General features: G+C 41.2%; 1 protein-coding gene and 1 non-coding gene across 2 annotated transcripts in view; one reads left to right on the plus strand and one right to left on the minus strand.

Annotated features, from left to right (window-relative positions):
• Positions 1–245: 245 nt before the first annotated feature.
• The window catches only part of C19H18orf63 (chromosome 19 C18orf63 homolog), a 32,414-nt gene continuing 8,677 nt past the window's right edge, over positions 246–23,982 (minus strand). The window contains exons 6-12 of the mRNA XM_028873851.2: positions 23,742–23,818; positions 15,842–15,951; positions 13,848–13,944; positions 13,654–13,739; positions 11,772–11,955; positions 1,265–2,284; positions 246–329 (exon numbers count right to left, since the gene is read on the minus strand). Of these exons, the coding sequence (XP_028729684.2) occupies positions 246–329; positions 1,265–2,284; positions 11,772–11,955; positions 13,654–13,739; positions 13,848–13,944; positions 15,842–15,951; positions 23,742–23,818 (1,658 nt within the window). The remainder of the gene's footprint in view (positions 330–1,264; positions 2,285–11,771; positions 11,956–13,653; positions 13,740–13,847; positions 13,945–15,841; positions 15,952–23,741; positions 23,819–23,982) is intronic.
• Positions 3,375–3,477, plus strand: LOC114696280. Its single transcript, XR_003734982.1, has one exon. It is a non-coding gene; the product is annotated as a U6 spliceosomal RNA (small nuclear RNA).

Below are 23,982 nucleotides of genomic sequence, written 5' to 3' on the forward strand. Positions count from 1 at the left end.
GTCTTGCATATTCAGTGAGCTGCTGTGGCTGCCGTGCTGGCACTGGCTTCCTAGTCTGTGAGACCCTGGAACTAAAGAGAAGAGAGCCTGAAGGGGGGAGGTGTCCTTTCTCAAAGCCATTCTTCTTTGGGTCTACACAATGTAAAACAGTTGTTTATTCACAGGATGTGCTGTTCCTATTTCCTTGCTAATTTAAGTGTAGCTATCTCTATTTAAGTAACTTAAACAAGTGCACACCACTGCAGTTACCTGGTGGGCAGTCTCTGTTCCACACTGTACTCAGCCTCAGGAACCCTGAGGGAATTCTTGGGTTTTGTTGTACTAGATACCTGTATCAGATTGAAGAACAGCATTTTGTTACAAATTAGACATATTACTACTATCAGTTTTGACTCTTAAGGGAGCAGGTCTCTTTTTAAAAGACTTTGACAATCACACACACACACACACACACACACACACACACACACACACACACTGAATTTTGGTCATTTTCATTTCCAGTACTTCCTCAAACCCTCTCCTCTCTTCTACCAAAGCCCTTTAAAACAAGTCCTGCTCCTACTCTGATGTCTTTATTTTGCTGACCAACTGAGTTTAATTTTGGTTACTTGCTTGAGCATGGTGGGAAATTATTTGCTGGAGCATGGTCAACATGTCAGTGACTACACCACCAAAGAAAACAGTCCCTTCCCGCTAGCGACCCTTAACAGCTCACACTCTCAGGGTGGCTGGGAACTCATGAGCCCCTTTCCCCATCCATGCTGAAATGTTGGCAGGCCCAGTCTTCTTCAGGTCTTTTGCAGGGAACCATAGCTCCAGGGAGTTCATGGGCTCAAGGGCCATGTCATGTCCAGAGACACTGTTTCACAGCGCTCCTTCCCATCAGCCAGCTCTGACATCCTTTCTGCTCCCTTACTACAATGTTCTGTGGACCATGGATGTCCTTTTTGTTGTTGTTTGTTTGTTTCGAGACAGGGTTTCTCTGTGTAGCCCTGGCTGCCCTGAAACTCGATCTGTAGACCAAGCTGACCTCAAACTCACAGAGATCTGCCTGCCTCTGCCTCCTAAATGCTGGGAATAAAGGCAGGCACTACCACTGTACCGCCTGGCTAGATGTCCTTTTTAAGGTGGAGCACAGTTGGCTTTCTTAATTACCGCATTTCTACATCAACGTGGGAATATTATTTACATTCTTATTTAAGGGTCTGAAAGTATAGCCTATTATGGATTTTTCCAGATTGGAAGGAAAACAAACCTTTACCTGTTTCTTAGAAGAACCGGGTTGCCCCTGACGCGCAGCATTAGAGCAAAGCTTTGTAGCAGATTTTGAAGACTCAAGACATAACTTCCTTCTGTGCTTGTGGGATGCTTTGCTCACTGTGAGGCCACATTCACCTCCATCAGCTTCTTTAATTCGATTTGCTAGCTGTGGCTGCTGAAGTTGGGAGTCTTCAGTCTCTAAGTCTGATTCAAAAATGTGTGGCTGGCTTTTGAGCTTTAGTGACTCATGGCTTTTCCCCAAAATTTGTGTTATAAATCTGCTTGTTAAATTGTGTTTTCCAATGGTGTGGCTGTCGACAGCATTTTTTATCACCCTTAAGCTATTACTTGACATTTGTGTCAAGGCATTAGCAGACAGTGGTCTACCTTCACTGGAGTACACAGTCTGCTTCCCATCAGAAGCGGGATGGTCCCTCTTGTGCTCACAGAACTCAGAGCTCTTCTCTAGCAGAGGTCTGACGCTCTTCTGGTTTAAGTTCCTAGCCTGTACCCGAGTGTTACTATCTGGTCTTTTTCTATTAGCGGAACCTAAACTTGGTCTGCCTCCCTGGGTTGCACTAGTCCTCTGTGCCGGCAGGGTAGGCTCTGTAACAGCGTTCTGTTTTCTTTTCATGTTGCCAAGTGCTGAGCTGTCTTTGTTCCCTTGCTCGGATTTCCTTTTGAAAACTGGTATGAATGCCGGGGCTCTCTTACTTCGTGAGCAAAGACTATTGCGTTGAACTTGTGTGTTTTCTCTGCCGAGTTTCGACACTTCCAAATGCAGCTGTGGTGCCTGGAGAGGCCAGGAGGGCTTCGGGTCCCCAGGAGACCCTGGCTGGAAGGGATCAGCTGAAAACCAGCCTGAGCTCTGCTGGCTGACAAAAGGCTCCACCTTGTGGTTGACTGCGGTTGGCTGTGAGACTAAACATAGAGCCCCTGTGGGTTTCAGCAAAGTGGCCTGAGTTAGAGAAGCTCTGAAGTGTTTCTTAGTTGTCAGATTAGGGGGTTTGACTTTGTTTTCCTGGAAGGATAGAGATTAGGGAAATGTAAAAATGTAATAACTATAAGTGAAATGAGAAAGAAAATAAAACGCATCAGAATAAGAATACAAAGTAACACTAAAATGCATAGAACCATTGAAAAAGAAAATATAAACGAGCCTTCTGATGTAATGTGTAGATTTTTCATGGCACATTATAACCCTATGTAGATCAACTGTAAAAATCACACCCGGCTACCACGGATTTGCTCAAGCAAGCATCTGGCTCCCTGTGTCCCTCTTCTTTCCACTGCTCTATGCTGTGGCTTCCTTCCTTCCTCCCTCCTTCCTTCCTTCCTTCCTTCCTTCCTTCCTTCCTTCCTTCCTTCCTTCCTTCCTTCCTCCCTCCCTCCCTCCCTCCCTCCCTCCCTCCCTCCCTTCCTCCCTTCCTCCCTCCCTCCCTTCCTTCCTTCCTTCCTTCCTTCCTTCCTTCCTTCCTTTCTTTCCTTTGTGGTTTTTCGAGACAGGGTTTCTCTGTGTAGTTTTGGTGCCTGTCCTGGATCTCACTCTGTAGACCAGGCTGGCCTTGAACTCACAGAGATCTGCCTGACTCTGTCTCCCCAGTGCTGGGATTAAAGGCATGTGACACTACCTCCCAGCAGCCTCTCCTTTCTTTAAAGTCCCATATCCTATGAGTCCTCCACCAGTCAACCTACCATAGAATGGACTTTTATTTCAATTTTCAAGGTCCTGTTACTAGTTAGTATTTGTCATATAAATAGCACAAGGTAGTGTGGTCAGGTACTTTAGTGTCCACATTCTATCTCCCTAAACAGATATTAACATCTTGGAGTGTGAGAACTATGGCATATGTATTCTTGTCTCTTCTAAAGTTATTGAGAAATGTTTGCTGAAAAGACCTAATGGAGGGTGGGTGGGTGCATGTGCACGGGACCTTTAAGTGAGATGTAGACTTCAGGGCAGGCTGCCTGTCTTAAGCCTGCTTGTGTTTTCACTGTCTACCACAGTTTCTGGCGTCCAGCAGGAACTCAGCAAGGATTTGTCAAACGGACTAGTTAGACACAGCAAGAAGATCCAAACATGTCCTCTCCTTTAGGAGCTCGGTTTTACCATGCTCACTTCTGAGCACACAGACTAAAGCTGGAACAGGACAGAGGTCAGTTTGGCCCCTGCACGAGGACGACAGGCAAACTTGTGAAGTGCTCCATATTTAATAAGGGAGCAAACAAAAAGAAACAGAACAGTTCCATTACACCGCTGTTCCAGGTGCACAGTTCAGAGGCCTCCAGCACACTTGCCACTGAACTGGGTGACAGAACCGTCACCTGCCTTCTCTTCACCCCACACAAAAACAAAACTCTGTGCTTTGTAAATAATAACTCACACCTCCCCTCACACCGGGATTCTGGTAACTCCTGCCTGTTTTCTTTCGCCATGTCTCTGCCCATTCTAGACACTTCATGTGAGATCACACGGTATTTTCTTCTAGTGTCGGCTCATTTCACCTAACATGCTATGTTTTCAAGATTCAGGCATGTTGTAGCATGTATCAGAATTCCTTTTCTCATGATTGGCTATTCCATTGTATGTATATGACAGTTTGCTTGTCTCTTCAATTGCTGATGGAAAGTGCTTCTAGTGTTTCGAGGCAAATGTATCCTGGGCTTGAGCTTCTGTGTAAGGACAACTGCACTGGTTAGTTTTTGTCAACTTGCCACAAACTAGAGTCACCTGGGAATAGGGGGTCTCCACTGAGGAACTACCTCTTCCAGACTGGCCTGTGGGCCTGCCTGGGGAGGAATTTTCTTGATTAATCATTGATGTCAGAGGGTCCAGCCCGCGGTGGACGATGCCACCACTGGAAAGGTGTTCCTGAGTTATATAAGAAAGCAGGCTTAACAGGCTATGAAGAGCAAGCCAGTAAGTACCGTTTCTCCACGGTACCTGCCTCTGCTCCTACCAGAGTTCCTGCTCTGAGCTTCCTCAAGGACAACACCCTCCCCAGCCCCGTGATACTTTTGGTCATGGTATTTAGCAACAGAAAGTAAAGGAATATAGTAAAAATTGGCAATAGCTTGAAATGTAGACCACAGATTTATCTTTCTATTCTTAGAGATTAGATTAAAAATATGTCACAGCTTGAAACAAAAACCATAAAAGTTATGCAAACCAGAACAATTAATTTTCCTTTCTTCTATCGAGTTTCAGTTTTTATTTTTACTTAAAAGTTTTTATTCATTTTACATACCAACCACAGATCCCCCCTCTCATCCCTCCTCCTGCTCCTCCCCCAATCTACACTCCCTCCCCGGTCCACCCTGGATCCTCTCTTCCAAAAGGGTAAGGCCTCCCATGGGGACTCAGCAAAGCCTGGTACATTCAGTTGAGGCAGGACCAAGCCCCTCCCCACTGCATCAAGGGTGAGTAAGCAAGGTGTCCCACCACAGGTAATGGGCTCCAGAAAGCCAGTTCATGTACCAGGGATAGATCCTGATCCCATTGCCAGGGGGCCTCTTAACCAGACCAAGCTACACAATTGTCTATGCAGAGGGCTACTCAGCTGTAAAAAAACAATGATATCATGAAATATCAGGCAAATGAATGGAACTAGAAAATATCCCGAGTGAGGTAACCCAGACTTAGAAGGACAAACATGTTATGTACTCACTCATAAGTGGATACTAGATGTAAAGCAAAGGATAAGCAGACTGCAGCCCACAGCTCCAGAGAAACTGGCTAACAAGGAGGACTCTAAGAGGGACGCATGGATCACTTTGGGAAGGGGAAACAGATGAGATCTCCATGAGTAAACTGGGGATGGAGGGGTTGGCAATGGAGGGGAGGGGATGGGGGATGAGAACATGAGGGAACAGGGTGGTTGAGCTGGGGTAGGGATCAAGTAGGAGAGCAATGAAAGAGATATCTTGGTAGAGGGGGACATTATGGGGTAAGGAAGAAACTTGATGCTATGGAAATTCCCAGGAATCCACAAAGTCGAGCCCAGATTAGACTACTAACAATAGTGGAGAGGGTGCCTGAGCTGGCCTACCCTGGTAATCAGATTGGTGAATACCCTAACTGCCATCATAGAGCCTTCATGCAGTAACTGATGGAAGCAGATGCAGAGATCCCCAGCTAAGCACCAGGCTGAGCACCAGGAGTCCAGTCAAAGAGAGAGAAGAAGGATTATATGAGCAAGGGGGTCAAGATCACGTTGAGGAAACCTACAGAGACAACCGAAGCTTGTAGGAACTTATGAACATTTAGGCCGACACCTGTGGAGCCTGCATGGGACTGGACTATGCCCCCTACATATGGGAGACAGTTGTGTAGCTTGGTGTGGTGGTATTCTAATTGTACTGAAATGTGATTTTGATTGTATGTTAATAAATAAAGTTGCCCGGGGGTCAGAGCTATTAGAGTCATAGACAGAGTGTGGCGGTGGTGGCGCATGCCTTTAATCCCATAGATCTCTGTGTGTTCAGGGATACAGCCAGCATTGGAGACATATGCCTTTAAGACCTATGGGGCTGTACATACAGACAGTGACGAGGCAGTCATGTATTTGGGTTTACAACCAATGAGAAGGCAGAACAAAATACTATAAAAAGACAGACAGACAGGATATAGCTCTTTCGGGAAGCTGGGACACCGCAGGAGGAAGGGTGAGATTTTAGCTCTGAGCTCTGACCTCTCGGCTTTCTCTTTTACATTGGTTCTTTGTTTCTTATTTAATAAGACTGTTGGTTACATCTACAGCTTGGTCTGAGAGTTTCAGTTTTTAAATGGGGCTGGGAAGAGACTAGTGGAGAGTCAGGGAGATTAGAGTTATAAGTAGCACAAAAAATGGTAAGATTGATCCAGTTATCTACTAGACATAACAAGGCACATAAAAATGAAGTGGCTTAGCCGGGCGGTGGTGGCGCACGCCTTTAATCCCAGCACTCGGGAGGCAGAGGCAGGCGGATCTTTGTGAGTTCGAGGCCAGCCTGGGCTACCAAGTGAGTTCCAGGAAAGGCGCAAAGCTACACAGAGAAACCCTGTCTCGAAAAACCAAAAAAAGAAAAAAAAAAAAAATGAAGTGGCTTAAAATTAAGAAAAAAGCAGGACTTCAATATATACACTTCGGGGGACACAGTTCTTATGCCTATGAAAAAGGGGTACAGATGTTCTTCAGAATCTTCTCTTTACAAGGGAGCTAACGTAAAACTAAAAGTCTGGTAAGCACAGCATCTTTGTCAAGACATCATATGAGCAAAGACTACTACCCCCGTCAGACCAGTCCAAGAAGGAAGGGAAGGAAGGCCTCTTCTACTCACAATGGGTGCTACACTGGTGCCAAAGCTCTCCTCTGCTCTGCCCATTGCTCCTTCTGCAACAAGACCTGAAAAGCCAAAGTGCCATTCCCTCATTGGCATTTAGGCCGCTGACTTAGAGCCTCTCAATCAGATGCACATCTCACCTCTGGAAGGAGGAGGGAAGGGGGCAATGGCTGTGCCAGCTTTGCTGAAAAGGCCAACCTCAACACTTCCCTTGACGTCAGACATCGTTAGCAGAAGTCACACTGTCACTCACTGGATTTCTGGGTGCAGTGCAGACACACATTAGGGTATCTGCTCCCCTGCTACAGAGAGTACTAGATGACTAACACACTTCCCCACAAACCACTGCCATTGTCTTATACACACTATGTAATCCTACCACATACCCGGAGATATTTTGTCAAAACTTATGGAGTCATTCTGGAGAGCAAATGTTTTCCCATTGCTCTGAAAAACACATATCTGAGAACTAAGTTGAAGTTAATTACAGACAAGCAAAGAACACCTGCTTTTTAGATCGTTGGGTTTCACAGACTGCATGGTTTCTTAAAATGTACCCATTACTTGAGATACACAAAGAAAAACTCTAGGTAGATTTGGATAAGGACAAATTACTTGCATTCTGAGGATATGTGTGTCTGGGCCTGAGATATGTTATATCCACACCTGTTTCTCAAGAGCACATCTGGTGAGAGTCGTGTCTAGGAGACAATTTTTCTCTCTAGCTTGTCAATATATTATTTACTCATTGTTTTAATTTTTAAAATACTGTACATAGCCAAAAGGGAGGAAACTTTTAGGTTTATATTCAAAATGTATAGAAATAGCAAAAAGGGCCTATGTAAACAACAGATGAGGTCATAAATAATTCACAGAAGTTAAATATTCTTAAATTGTCAACAAACTGAAGCTTTGTGAAGCAATGAGCCAATTAAAAAGCATACGCTTCACTATACACATCATTTGTCTAGGTGTCATTGGAAAACGTAGCTTGGTAGACTTTTAATTTCTAGCAATGACACATAACATATACAACTTTGTATAATGATACCAAATTATATAAACTAGAAGTTTGAAAGATATCAAGTGGCATTCCAGTCCTAAGGAATTGTTAAGGAGAATTTGAGAAGTCTACCACTTATCTAGGCAGTGTGGTTGGATGTTACTGAAGGGTAAGTCCTTGCATTTGGTGTGGGAAAATCAGGACAGTGTCTTTCTTCCTGTTAATCATTAAAACATCCAAGGAGAGTAAGGAAAAAAGAGATCAGTATGCTTAGGCTTAGCAACGCAACACACACACACACACACACACACACACACACACACACACCATGGTTGCTGAAATTGGAGATAATGTAACCCAGAGTGGCACACTCTGCTTAAACTAGCAGTAATGGGTAGTGTTATAAAATGTCAGGGAGGGAGAGAAAATTTAAAATTTTAAAAAGGAAGTTGAAAAGTAAGCAGAATGACTAATCAGATGGTTGTTATTTATTAAAGTTTGGTTCTGTGTATGGCACAGTTGTCTGTCTTGTTTAAAGCAGAGCCCCTGACTTATAAGAAATATGGAAGCTAGAAAATATGTTAGCTTTAAATGACATATCACACAAGGAAGCAGCTGTTCAACTCCAGGATGGAGACTATGCTCCAGGGCAAGTCCTCCTGTTTCTAGCAAACAACGGCCGTAAATAATGCTCTAGAATAAAACACACTTAGCAGATAGAATGACCAAGGGATGCAAAATGGTCCTGTTTAGATTTTAACTTGACAAACCCCTTAAAACCTTTGACATAAATGAGAGCCATATGACCTGGGTTTGGTGACACTTAGGAAGTATTCATTCTGTACGGTACATAATGACATCAGCTATGTGAAGGTGATTTTAAATGCTGCGTGTGGTAGAAGTACACTCTACAGGCTTTACAGAAGATGAAATAACATTTTATCTGATATTTGTTTCAAAACATCCATTTTACCCATTACTTAAAATTCATTTTCTCATAAGTATTTTTGAAAATTTCCATAATTAAAACAAACCTAGTCTGGCTAAGCACTCCTGCTAAACTAATTTTATAAAATGTCAGCTGCATGTAGAAAGCTCAAGAGGGTTATGCAGCTTGGTTATTGTCCCCCATGAAGAGCAATGTCTCCTGACAGGGCTGGCCATAGTCGTGGGAACCTACTTTAGCTGCTAATTTCTCTGCTTCCTATATAGTTCCCTCCTGTAGCTCCTGAGGGCTGCTTCTGACTGACAGACTCCACCCTTGACTGTCCCCACTGCCTCTGACTCCACCCTAGACTGTCCCCTCTGACTCCACCCTAGACTGTCCCCACTGCCCATCTGACTCCACCCTAGACTGTCCCACTGCCTCTGACTCCACCCTAGACTGTCCCCACTGCCCATCTGACTCCACCCTAGACTGTCCCATCTGACTCCACCCTAGACTGTCCTCACTGCCCATCTGACTCTACCCTAGACTGTCCCCACTGCCTCTGACTCCACCCTAGACTGTCCCCTCTGACTCCACCCTAGACTGTCCCACTGCCTCTGACTCTACCCTAGACTGTCCCCACTGCCTCTGACTCCACCCTAGACTGTCCCCACTGCCTCTGACTCCACCCTAGACTGTCCTCACTGCCTCTGACTCCACCCTAGACTGTCCTCACTGCCTCTGACTCCACCCTAGACTGTCCCCTCTGACTCCACCCTAGACTGTCCCACTGCCTCTGACTCCACCCCAGACTGCCCCCACTGCCTCTGACTCCACCCCAGACTGCCCCCACTACCCATCTGGGACAAGTACTGTCATCACCGCCATCATCACCTCACCCCATTTCAGTGGAGGAAACTAAGGCACAAGGAGATCAAAGGTCTGCCCCACATCACACAATAGCAAGGCATTCAGATCTAGATAGACAGCCAGTTTTCAGAGCCTGAGCTCTTGACCAGGAATCTAAGGTTAATTTTTATTTTATTTTCTTGATTGTGATGCTAAGACTCTGACCAGGCTTCAATTTTTAAGTCAGATATGTATTTATCATTGTGTTGGTGAAGATACTTGAGCTCTGTGCTGTGGGTCCTGCTGTAGCATTGAAAACACAATTCTTTGTGTTTTTGTTTGTTTGTTTGTTTGTTTTTGAGACAGGGTTTCTCTGTGTAGTTCTGATGCCTGTCCTGGAGCTTGCTCTGTAGACCAGACTGGCCTTGAACTCACGGAGATCTGCCTGCCTCTGCCTCCTGAGTACTGGGATTAAAGGCGTGTGCTACCACCGTCCGGCAAAAATTCTTTATCCCAAGAATCACTACTGAAAATTAAATGAGGTAGTATTCATAGAAGCAGCTGGCACATAGAATAATAGACAAAAATAGAATAAATTCTTATTGTTAAGAGCAGTGTGAAGACAAGACTTTCAGTTAAGTACTCCTATACGTTTATGAAACAAAGCTTTGCAAATTGTTTGGATTTACTATTCATAGGACAGATATGAGCTGAAATATGAAGTATGCAGTAAGCAGTCAGTACAAATGCATGACATAAGTGTCTATCAGCAACAATTCCTTTGATGTGATTTACCAAGCAATCTAACTTTAAAAAATGTTATGCCAGCCGGATATGGTAGTGCATACCTTTAACCCCAGGGCTCAGGAGGCAGAGACAGGCCAGCCTACTCTGCAGAGTGAGTTCTAGAGCTCCGAGCTCCAGCACTACATAGTGAAACCCTGTCTCAAAAATAAAAAAATTAATACTTTTGTTAATTTTAAGACTATAATATAGGTATTAAATAGGCATTTGCCCACTCCCACTCCCTTCTTAGGAAAGCAAGTTGCAGAATGAAGGGAGATAAGGCGCTCTATACAGCTGATGAAGAACTCATACCTAGCATGTTATAAGAATACCTATAAATGAAAAATGGCAGATGAGCTCTTCAAAACAGATATACAAACAACCAATATACATAAGTACTCAAGAACATACACATTAAAAGCACATGATAATAAGTATAGCTGCCAAAATTGCTAAAGATCAACAGTACCACATAAGGACAAGGACAAGGAGCCACAGCAAGAGGTTCACAAACTGCTACAGTGTAGCCTGGAATATGTCCTACACTTGGAACACTCATTCTACACTTGTGAGATTCATGGACATGTGCCTAGAGGAAGTGCACTAGAATGTTCACTACCACATTACTGCAAATAGCCCTCAGACAATCCAGCTGTCAATCAACAATATTCTGGAACAATAAACAACTATGGCATAATCATGTAACTACATGGAAATGAAAGTGAACAGACTATAGCTTAGTGGAACAACACGGATGGATATCACAGCGCTATTCTAAAGAAAAGAGACAGACTTATAAACACAAACACAATGATTTCTCTCCCATAAATTTCAAAACTGAACAAAACTAAAACCTAGTTCTTACCGATGCATGCTTAGTAAAGACAAAGAATGATTGCTAGGAAGTCACAACCATGGTTACCTCTCTGAATATATATTAAGGAAGCTGAGAGCAGGATGCTGCATTGGATTACATGAACAATTTTTCAACAAGATATATGCGTATACTTTCTATGTGTGTATAATATGGCATAATAAAAACAGATTCTAAAATGTATGGGGGACAGAGCCAGAGGTAACTCTCCTCCCCTTAAACATTTTTAGAAAATATAAAAACTCAGAATCTGATTTCAAGTTGTGTCTTCTTCCCCTATTCTGCCAAGTCTGGGGTGTAGAAAATCCCCAAACAGCCATTTCTACCCGTGTCTATCTGCAGGGAGCCAGGTGTGCTGGTGTCCTCCTGAAGTTAATGCAGAGGCAGACACTGGTGAGGACTTTTCTCCTGCTGCAGGGATCAGAGAAACCCACTCCTGACTCCACCTAGTGGGCAGCAGGTACCCAATGTCTACTGAACAGGACTGCCGCCTGATCAGTCTATTCAGGTGAACACTTGACAACATTCTCTCTTTAATCTCCAGTAACCCAGCTCATGCATCTCTAGATATGGATGAGACACATCAGAACAATTGTGTATCATATGAAATGCAATAATAACAAACGGCAGGGCAAACAGTTAAGTAGCGGTAACAACAGAGAGCATTTGTGAGACGCTGTACTGAGAAAAGTTCATGATCTACTAAGGAATTCAGAGACCCTGGATGAGATGAAAGTACACCTTACCTGTTTTTGTGGTCTGGTTAGCTCCTGTGTGTAGTAGCATGGCTTATTTGTCATCTTTATGGGAAATCCACATATATGCGGCAGTTTAGATTTTAAATCTGAAAGAAAGCTTTTCAACACACCTTCCAAATCCACCCTTGGGAAGAACTGAATGGGCTGACTCCTTATGCAACTGAGAGGGTATCTGAGTGAAGTTAAAGGGCAACATGAAGGTTCTGTCTACAGGACATAGCAATTTTCATTTTTAAAAAGACAACAATGTTGACAAGACATGGACAAGCAGATTCTGTTTTTATGTTATATTCTATAGTTGTCAAAGCTAAATAGATAGCATCCCTTCATTTCTGCTATTTTAGGTTTATTTTTATTAACAAATTATGTGTGTGTGTGACATGACACAATCAAGGTGAATCACCGTGTCTTCATTTTGTAAACAGAATTGTGAGTAGATTACAATATTCCAGAAAAGACTTATAAGAATGTGCCACCCATCACCTGTATAGAGTATAAGGACAAAGTTAGTGAACAGTAAACTGCTCCTATCTTCAAAAGCAATGAAAAACTGGGCACAGAGAAGAAATACCTTACTAATTATATTCAAACTTCAAAAGCAGTCCTTCAAGGAAAGCAGTCACTTTTCCTAACGAGAAATATTCTCATCACTTGGGATAGGGTTGGCATATAATGAAAGGGAATTGCTGGCAGTATCGATTGCAGGTTTATTGTGCATTATCTGGGTTAAAAGACAGCACAGACCACTGGCTCTTCCATTTCTACACCCCAGCCTGTCAGAATGATGAAAGCCGTGCTAATTAAGATTTAAGAGCTCCACCTAGGCACTTGTGTCCTGTTTCTGTGTATATTTTTAAAGTAATATTAAGAAAGCTATTTTCCTAAATCAATGCAGTGTGTTAAGTGGAAGTCAAATCTAAAAGCAAATCTTCCAAAAAGCAAGATCTCAGAAACTTCTAATTTAACCCTTCCAATAATGTCCAAACAACACTGGGGGGAGCTCTTGGCTAGGGAGAATCCTAGCGTTGGTTTCTTATGTTCTACTAGGAAATACAGGTACCTATTTTCTCTATTCTGAACTTTCTTATTTTTATTTTATTTTATTTTTTATTTTATTTTTTATTTTTTTTTTGGTTTTTCGAGACAGGGTTTCTCTGTGTAGCTTTGCGCCTTTCCTAGAGCTCACTTGGTAGCCCAGGCTGGCCTCGAACTCACAGAGATCCGCCTGGCTCTGCCTCCCGAGTGCTGGGATTAAAGGCGTGCGCCACCAACGCCCGGCAATTCTGAACTTTCTTTTCTTGTCTAAATTTTGCAATAGTCTTTAAAGAAACATCCTTATAGCCTGGGGTAGTGGTAATTCCAGCACCGAGGAAGCTGACGCAGGATGGCCAGTTCAAAGATAGCCTGGGTTATATAAGAAGACCCTCCTTCCTGTCACCAAAGGGATTTCATATGAGAAGCAATTAAAATGTGATGGGTCTTTTTGGGAATGGAGCTCAGCTGGTAGACTGAATGTAATGCAGACCCTTGCAGCAAGTACTGGATTCCACCCTATCCTCAGCATAAATGGGATGTGCTGGAGTATGCCTGTAATAACAACACTTGAAAAGTAGACAGGAGCATCAGAAAGTCCAGAGTAGCCCAGAATACACAGTGAGTTCCCAACCAGCCTGGTCTACATGAGATCTGTCTCAAAGTCAGAACAAAAACACCCCAAACAAACAGCCACAAAAGTTCCTATTAGTACCATCTTCTCAGCTAAGTTAAGAACTGTGCAGGAAAAGTGGTTCCATTAATAATGACAGCATGGGGCATGAGCAAGGCTGGCAGATACAGAAAGTATCTGCCACCATTAGTGTGCAAAGGATACGTGAAGGTCCGTTCTTTGACCATTTTGAAGTAGATGCTACAGTATATTTTCATATCTCCACAATCTTCTGGAAGTTTATAGCCATACTATAAATTAAGCACACAATATAAATCATTTTAGAGGACGCTATTCTTATGTTACATGGCAAGAAAGAGATCAAATAACATCCAGTGTGATAGACATATGCTTCCTACCAAGTCATCCCAGTGCCTCTGGAAATCTTTGAAGGAACGAAAGGGACAGTCAGGCGGTGCCGTATGAAGAAAATTTATTATCTGCCCCATTTTCATGCTACGAAAAATGAGATTTGATATAACATTATGCCAATGCTTAAATACAGCTAACTGTTGTTTGAGAAGTTAACTCTGCTTTAGAAGGTATTCCAAAAGACTTAGCAAGTATGTTACTATCCACATATAAATAAACTAATCACTTGTACCTAGTTACAAACTCAATTGCATTAAGTTTTTTGTCTTGACATGCAAATTTTAGATATATTTGGTATACTTTGAAATACAAATAGTTATGGAATGCCTTAATCAGCTTAATATATATATATATCTTCACATATGTACAAGTTTTGTGGTGAAAATACTTAAAATCTATTTTAATTATTTTATAGTAATTTTCAAGAACAACAGCTTGTTGATATTCAGTATACTGTGTTGTACAACAGATTTTTTCAACTTATTCCTCCTGTCTGAGATTCTTTATCATTGACCAACATCTCTCTACTGTAGTCCAAAGCTCCATCCTACCTCTGGCAACTGCTCTTTTACTGTTTTTATGAGTTCAACTTGTTAGATGCTACATATAAGATCACACAGGATTTGTCTAGCTTATTTTGCTTAATATAACATGTTTCAGGCTCATCATCCATATTGCCACACATGACAGGACTGCCTTCCTTGTAGGCTGAATTTGTTCCATTGTGCATACATACCACCTCTTTATCTCTTTTACCTAGACAGAAACCTTATGTTGTATCCACATTTCAGCTCCTGTGAACAGTGCTGCAATGGATGTGAGTACAGAAATATTTTAGACATACTGATTTTATTTTATTTGATATATAGGATTAATGATCATATGGTAATTCCATTTTTACCCTTTAAGAAATTTCCATATTGGTTTCTATAGTATTTGTACTAGTTTACATTCTCATGAGCAGTATGTTGACATTCCCTTTATATGGGATACTTACATTTACTTTAAATTTAAAGATTTTATACATGACTACACTGTATTTCCATCCTTTCTACCCTACCTCTTCCCCTCACTCAACTCCTCTATCCTCCCAACCATCCCCTTTGAATTAATGACTTCTTCTATATTTGTTTGTTAAATATATATGTGTATATATGTGTGTGTGTGTGTGTGTGTGTGTGTGTGTGTGTGTGTATTGTAGAATATTAGTTGAAGATGTGTTACATTCATTTATGCTGTGGAATATTTAATGATGCAAAGATATGTTGCATTCTTTTATGTTGCATTTGTTTAACTCTGTGAAGCTGTGTTACTGTACCTGCCTAAAACAACTGGTCTAATAAAGAACTGAATGACCAATAGCTAGGCAGGAGAGAGAAATAGGCAGGACTGGCGGGTAGAGAGAATAAAGAGAGCAGAGCAAGAAAAGGAGAAGGAGAGGGTGATGCCAGGGGCCAGTCACCGAGCCAAACAGCCAGACACAGAATAAGAAGGAAAGAAAAGATATACAGAAATAGAAAAAAATGTAAAATCCCATAGTCAAAAGGTAGACAGAAGAGTTTAATTTAAGAAAAGCTGGCTAGAAATAAGCCAAGCTAAGGCTAGGCATTCATAAGCAAGAGTAAGTCTCAGTGTATTTATTTGGGAGCTGGGTGGTAGGCCCCCAAAGTGTAAAAGATTAAAAAAAAAAAACTAACTCTGTGTGTGTGTGTGTGTGTGTGTGTGTGTGTGTGTGTGTGTGTGTGTGTTTAAAAATTACTTGATAGACATCTAGGCTGGTTCCATGCTCTAGCTCTTGTGAATAGAGTGGTACTGAACTTTGCGGCCCCACTGTGACTTCCACAACATGATGCTTGGAACCCTCTAAAACTGCAAGCCCAGAAAACCCTTCCCTTCCTTAAGTTTCCTCTTCAGATACTGTGGTCACAGCGGTGCAAAAGTAGTCATTACACCAGCTTTACATCCCAACCTAAAATCTTACCTGGGCAGAATGTAGCACCAGTTGCTTAAGATGGAATGTCTCTCAATGACAGCATTCTGGTTGGCATGAAAATCCTCTATAATACGCTGAGAAATATCAAACTCCTTTAGCTTTTAAATGAAATGAGATTGCAATATATAAGTCCCCAGGAATTTGCCACATAAAAAGAAACATTACAACAACACACACTGACAGTGGTTCATGAATATATCAGGGAGTTACATCTTTTTGAGTCATGACCTAATCAGTGTTGTGACACATCCTGTCTCTCACTGCACAGTGCACCAAACAGGCCATGCTTTCCTTTGCATCTTCCAAGCCCAAGTGTTTATTTTATGCTTAATTCAATCAATTTTTATTATGTCAACTTAGAGAAGTCAAATCTCTTCTAAAGGAAAGTATATTTTATGTGTGTCTGTGGGCACATGCTTGTATATGGACATGTGTGAGTGGAAGTCATTCCTTGGGAATGCATTCCTTTTTATTGTTTGAGACAGGGTCTCACTGGTCTGGAACTCTGAAGTAGTCCAGCCAGCAAGGCCCAGGGTCTGCTTGTCACTGCCACCCCAGTGCTGGTGTTACAAATGTGCACCACAAAGCCTAATTTCTTTAATGTGGGATCTGGCGGATCAAGCTCAGCAAACACTTTACCAGATTATGGTATCTTTCCAGCCCTAGATTACACTTTTTTTTTTTTTTTTTTTTTGGTTTTTCGAGACAGGGTTTCTCTATGTAGCTTTGCGCCTTTCCTGGAACTCACTTGGTAGCCCAGGCTGGCCTCGAACTCACAGAGATCCGCCTGCCTCTGCCTCCTGAGTGCTGGGATTAAAGGCATGCGCCACCACTGCCCGGCCTAGATTACACTTTTTAAAGACAGCTTCTGACAGAGCCAGGGTCACACTCTCCTTTGAAATCCCCATTCCATTTTCTAGAATGCTTTCTTCTTGATCCTCAGATATCCTACCCAGACAGGATTCCAGCCTCTATATAGACAATAAGTGTTCATCACTTATGGTTCAGCCACCCTGGGAAGTCCTGTAAGATATTTTCTCAAGTTCAGACAGATACAGAGAGGCCTCAAGTGAAAATAAAGTATTAGTGGGTAAATGAACAATAAGGCTAGAGAGACTGTGTCACAACCCCACACATCTCATCAAAGCAACTCTGGGGAGAAACGTTCTCACTTTAGTCACTGCCCACTTCTATCAAGAACCTTGAGCTAACACAGCCAACACTATATTGTCTGGACAAGTCATTAGTATATTTGTGATGTTGTTTAAAGCATGACTCATGTTTTGATACTTTAACTCCTACCAGTCAAAGCCTTAAATATCTAAGTTTACGCCCATTTAGTCTAATATCACTTTTCTGAATTCCTATACCATTCCTTAAGACCAATAAAAAGTTCCACCCCTTCCCGTGGAGCCATGGGCAATTGTTAACTACTGGGAAAGTAGGGTCAGTTTTCACTAAGAATGTAGCCCCTAATAAGCTGAGCACACTTGAGTGGAGAGCCACACATTCAGGAATATTTGAAAGCACAAATTGTTCTTGAAGGGTTTTTTAAAGGACAAAAAAATTGGGTGGATCTGGGAAGACTTGGTGGAGGTGAATATAATTAAAAAATGTTATACAAAACTTGAAGCTCTCAAAGAACTTCTTTAAAGGTAGTAACAGAAAAAAGGGACCAGAGGAAATAAGAAAAATGTCAATATGGGAAGCGATGCTAAAATATGCTAGGGACATACATTCGTGTTATAGTTCTTGTGTGGCATATGAAAGATCTCAGGTTCTATCCTTAGCACGAGAAGAAGGATGGAAAAAACACTAAGAGCAACAACACTCAGAACTGAGAAGGATATAGACTGTCCCATGCAGGACAGAGGCAACTTTTCTTAAAAACATATTTACTTTTTTTTTCACTTATGTGTGTGTATGTAGGGGAGTTGATTGCCCAGGGAGGCCAGAAGAGGGTGTTGATGCCCTACAGCTGGGATTATAGGTGGTTGTGAGGCACCTGATATGGGTTCTGAGAATCATTCAGTTCTCTGGAAGACTATATATACTTAGCTTCTGAATCATCTCTTTAGCCTCAAGAGGTAAATATTATGATGTGATGTTCTTGAGAAATCTGCTACCTAAGCTATGCTATGAAAAAAGGAAGTTAGGAAGAAGGAAAGAAGGAAGAAAAGAATAAGTAAACAAAGATGACCATGGCAGGCAGTCATGAATGTCACCATATACTGGCATCAGGTAGAATGACTAGCTTGAGAGAAAACAGAATCTAAAACAGAATTCTAAAGGCAGGCATTAAAGTAAAGTGCTCAGAATTTGTGGGTTCTTTCATATACCTACTTACACAGCTTAAGTACAGATCAACACTATTCAGAGGCTCAAATCATTTGCTGCAGGGATGTCCACAACACCAGTACGTGTCAACACAGATTATTCTGAACACTATGAAAATACTCAACTATTAACATACATCTCAAGAGAATGCTAACTCTGTATTTATTCACTTTGGAATTTTTTTTTCCAGACAGGGTTTCTCTGTGTAGTTTTGAGGCTATCCTGGAACTCACTCTGTAGCCCAGGCTGGCCTTGAACTCACAGAGATCTGCCTGGCTCTGCCTCCCGAGTACTGGAATTAAAGGCATGTGCCACCACCGCCCAGCCACTTCGGAAATATTTTAAAGTATCCCTATGCATCTAAAACCAAACTGATGAGAAGGTACTTAATAAATATTTCTTCTACCTTATAACAACAATCTAAAGAATTTGGACTTAGTTTTCTAAGCAATGTTGAGATCTTAAAGATATTTAGGTAGGGAAGCTTTGATTTAGAAACAGAAATCTATTGACACTGTGGAGAAGTAGAGGTCAAACCAAAAGAGGAAAGATTGGAAACAAGGCCTCTGTGGAGATCAGTTGACTGGTTGAGGCAAAAGAACAGGTCTAAATCAGAATAATGGAAGTGAAGAGGAGGTCATTATGGAGACCAAGGCAGGAACGAATTAGATAGTGGAAGTGAGAAAGTACCCAAGGAACAATGAAGTCTCCATGGAGGTAAGTTACTGTCTTTTGATGGCAAAATAGTAAATGCAAAGGAAGAACAGATTTGGGCTGGGGAGGGTGACACACATTCACTTTTAGATCATCAAGTCTGGGTGTGTGATAGTTTAAATGAGAATGTCCCCATAAGCTCAGATGTTTAGGGGTGTGGCTCTGCTGGAGGAAGTCTGTCCCTGAGGGTGGCCTTGGACGTTTCCACTTGGCTCTCTGCTTTGTGCTTGTGCTTCAGTCTGTGAACTGTATGCTTTCTGGTCTAGCTGTCACGCTTGCCACCAGCTACTCCTGCTGTGGAGAGCAGGTGCAGTCTTGAGTAAATGTGTGTTGTTAACACGGGCATGCTAAGGACTCCAATTCCTTAGGCATAGGGGGTGGCAAACCTTTGCCGGGTGAGGCTCAGAGGCAGGTCAGAGCCTTCATTTAGTGTCCAAGTATAAGTGTTTATGAACAATTGACCTGTGTAGGCAGAAACTAACAACTACAACTTTCTCCTCTGAGATGAGTGCAGCCTGAAATTGCTCCCTTACAGAAAACTCCTACTGAGATTAGCTAAACCTGCCTCATGCAGCTGTATACCACAAACCTGCCTCCTCAATCCAGGTGTATAAAATAAGTTGAGTTTCGGGGTCATAGTTGGTACCAGTTGGTCCCCTGTGCCAGAGTGAGTACAGTCTATATGACCCCATCTTAGCTTTTCTGTACATGTGTCTGTGTGTTTGTCCTTTCTTCTTTCTCTCATCACTTCAGTTGGTCAATTCCTGAAGCTGTGCAGGGTGCTGCACTTTGCTCTGCCATCATGGACTCTAAACTTCTGGAACCATAAGCCCAAATAAACTCTTCTATAAGATGCCTTGGTCAAGGTGTTGTGTCACAGCGATAGGAAAGTAAGTGACATAGGGTACCATCAGTACATGCATGAGAGGGGGTCTAAAAGGACACAATCACAACTACACAAGAACATGTAAAAGGTATAATTAGTGTGTAGGCTGAAAAATTTTGAAACCTAGAAAACAGTGATATCCAAGTGGCAACATATAAAAAAAAATGGATCAATGGTATTGGACTTTTGAGAAAGTAATTTCAGAGAAATCAAGGAAAGAGATGAGGCTTTAAGAACTAAATGGTACAAAATTAGTGTACATGTTCCAATGATATCAAAGACTAATATCCTCAGACATTTCCCTTCCATCTGGATCCTAAATTAATACAGCTCTTATCAAACTCTACCATATAGCCAAGCAATGTTATTTAACCACTGTTTTTATTCAATATTTATCACAGATATTAGGTGTTTGTGATGGTTTGAATAAAAATGGCCCCCAGAGGCTCATATATTTGAATGCCTTGTCACCAGGGAGTGGAACTCTTTGATAGGATTACAGGGATTAGGAAATGTGGTCTTGTAGGAGGAAGTTTGTCACTGTGGGTAAGCTTTGAGGTTTCAAAAGCCTATGTCAGGCCCAGTCTCCACCCCCTCTGCTTGTGTATCAGGATGTAGTTCTCAGCTACTTCTCCAACACCATGCCTGCCTGCTGCCATGCTCCCTTCTACCATGTTCCCTGCTAAGATGACAATGAAATAAGCCTATAAAACTGTAAGTAAGCCCCCAATTAAATGTTTTCTTTTGTCTTGGTCATGGTGTTTTTTCATAGCAACAAAACAGTGACTAAGACACTATCTAATTATACCAAAGGACACACAAATGTAACCAAGTAAGCTAAGGCTAAGTAGAGAAAGAACAATGAAGCACAACAGTGTTGAAAGAAAAACTCTGAATCTTGACCAACTACCTTTGAGACCTACAACAACTATTTCACCTGTCTCAATTCACTTAATTATAACAATAACTACCACTTTGAACTTCCATTATGTATCACATGCCATAGGAATCATTTGATGTACTTTACCCAATTCACTGCATCAACTCTCCATGAGCTAGGTACCTTTAGCTCCAATTTATACAAAAATCTTTGGTTAAGGGAAATTAAGTAGAATGTTCAAAGTGGCACTGTTATTAAATGAAGATTTGAGAATTGTAATGAGATTCTAAGCCAACTCTAAATGTTTTAGGAGTGCAAATATTAATAAGTATTTTGTAAGTGTTCTCATCTTTATGCTGATTTTTGTCTGACCTTGATAGAATCTTTGGGAGAAAACACTTTGCACATGTACATAATGATACCCAATAGACAGCTGTCTGTAGAATAAACACAAATTTGTTTCCAGTTGCTTATTTCCTATATAACTAAAATTTCAGGACAACAGTTTAATATTACATAATACTTTTCTGAAACATATCCCTCAGGTAGTTGTGGATTCAATTATAATCTGAATATATCAACTTGTAGCAGTTTACACATATAAGTTTCTATCTAGACACTTATATGAGTGCTAGTTTGAATGTAATTGGCCCTGTAATCACATAGGGAGTGACACTATTAGGAGGTGTGGCTTTGTTGGAGTGGGTATGGCCTTGTTGGAGGAAGTATGTCACTGTGTTGGTGGGTTTTGAGGTTTCCAATGCTCAGGATACTGCCCAGTATCTCAGTCCATTTCCTGTTTCTTGCAAGATGTAGGAGTCTGTTCCAGTACCACATCTGCCTGCATGCCTCCATGCTCCACATCATGATGATAACGGACTGAACCTCTGAAACAGTAAGTGAGCCACCTCAATTAAATGTTTTTCTTATAAGAGTTGCTGTGGTCACAGTGTCTTTTCACAGCAATTAGAAACACCAAGACAATAAGTTTTAGGAATATAGTATAGTTTAACACAGTTTAAAATTGGAAAAATTACTATTATTGAGAAAACATGTGGATTTTTAAAATACAAAAATAAGGGCTGAAATAGCATTTCTTATAATAATGGTAAACTATCTTAAAAAGTTATCAAAATAAGATCAAAGATCAAAGTTTAGAAAACTACTAGGATTTCTACCTTAGAAGAATAGACTTTAGATACTAAAGTTATCTAATTCAAGTTAGAAGCTAGTCTTTCATGCTGCTCATTTCAATTACTAAAAATTTTACTATATTGAGTGACAGGTGTTATGTAACTTCTATGAAAGAAAAGTTAGAAAGACACAGACCCTTTCCTTTAAAACTCAGCATAATAATACACTTGTATTAACAACAGTATGAACAAAGAGAGATGAACTTTGGGAGTTCTGAAGTCTTCACAGGTGGTAATGATAAGTTATATCATGAAAGATGAGTCAGAGAACAAGCATTGAGAGCTTAGAAGACAGTTTGAGCCAGGACTTGAAAGAATGGAGGACTATCCTGCCTTGGAGAAACAATTAACTTTGGCTCTTGGGAAGAGGAGTGATGGTAGATGAGGCTACATATAAGGAAAGTTTGGATCAATTTGATGAGGACCTCATCCATCACATGAAGCAGTTAGGACTTCATTACATAGTCAATGGAGAACAAAACAAATTTATAACAAGGGGAAGAGATGTACACCAGACAACTGGAGTGGGGAGTGGCACCTAGCAGCAACATCTGTCACCCCACTAATTACCAGTGTTGATGAGGCTGATAAAGCTGGCTGGGCAGGTGTCCCCTTCCTCCCTCACCATTTAATGCATGTCTCTCCTAAAGCTTTATGCTAGGTCAGAAAGATAGAGGAGAGCCTTTCTCAGGCAGTGGTCCGAGTAGCTGTGCTCCCCTAGTAGAATCTCCAAACACGCTCTTAACCTCAGTGCTAGTGACACTTTGGGTCAGATAATCCTTTGCTGGGTTGGGGCAGGTTTTTATTATGTATAGGGTAAAACATTCAGAAGCATTCCTTGTTCCTGCCTGCTAGATGCTAGTAGTAAAACCATACCCTCCTTCCATATACCCGGGAAACCAAAAAACAGCCTTTAGGTATTGCCAAATGTTTCGTGGAAAGCAAAAACATTCCATTTCCTCCTTCATCTTTCTCTGTCCCTGAGGAACCAATTGTACCTGATAAAGGAAACAACATTACAACATAATGTGTAAAGCTCTATGCCAGATGCTATGGGAATTAGTAAAATAGAAGACAAAGACGGAAAGCATGTTGCATAAAAAATAGGTGAAAAAATGCTACAAGAATGTCAAGAGTAGAAGACAAGAATTTTTACCATGAGATGAAACTGTAGTTTTAAAATTTGGAAGTAAAAAAGCAGAAGAAATTGGCACCAAGGCAAGATAAGGTAGTGACATTTTGGATGTGTCTAATGATATTTTTGACAGGAATAAAATGATAAAAACCCATGTTAAATGAGAATGATATTGGGGGAATTTAGAAAGCATAGACATGTCAAGCACTTAGCAGCATACATTTTATTTATTTTTTTAAAGCTGGGCACGGTGCATTGTGCCTACAATTCTAATACTCTGGAGGCTGAGGTAGGAGGATAGCTACAAGTTCAAGGCCAGCCTGGCAGACACCAACTGGTAGCCAGACTGAGCTATGAACTGAGACTCTGTTTCAAAACCACCATAACTAAACAAACAAATGATAACGACAAACAACTACTAAGTCCTTTTAAATGTTAGCACAAAATAATGGGATTGACATTTAAGTTTCTAGTTGTACTTTGTCCACAGTCGCCCCGTTGGTCTCCCTCGTTTACCCCGCCCTCCTGCTAGTTTCCTCCCTTCCTTTTCCCTCCGAATGGCCCCTTCTGTTTTCATATATGTGTGTATGTGTGTATAGCCTACATATCTGAGAAAACATTGCAAGTGTTCTGGTAACAAAACCCTTCCTATCAGCTTCCATGTTAAAAATTAAAATCAAATAGTAATAATAACATGCATATATAGTAAATACAGGAGCTCACAGAAATAAAATATTTTGTACCTCAGGTGTTGGCAATCTGATTGTATAGACTTCAATACTTAGACAAACTTGTGTTTCTGTTACGTTGATGTCTAATACTGAAAAAGAATTAAACATGAACTTTCTAGAATTAGTATTCTATCATATCAAATGAAGCATTTTAGTAGCATATATTACTTTATCCAACTTTTACATTAAGAACAGTTTATTACACTTATAATAAATTTCAAATAATGAACCATAGATTTTACAGTCTACAAAT

The sequence above is a fragment of the Peromyscus leucopus genome, chromosome 19, assembly GCF_004664715.2.
Source record: "Peromyscus leucopus breed LL Stock chromosome 19, UCI_PerLeu_2.1, whole genome shotgun sequence".
In the NCBI taxonomy this organism is placed as follows: Eukaryota; Metazoa; Chordata; class Mammalia; order Rodentia; family Cricetidae; genus Peromyscus; species Peromyscus leucopus.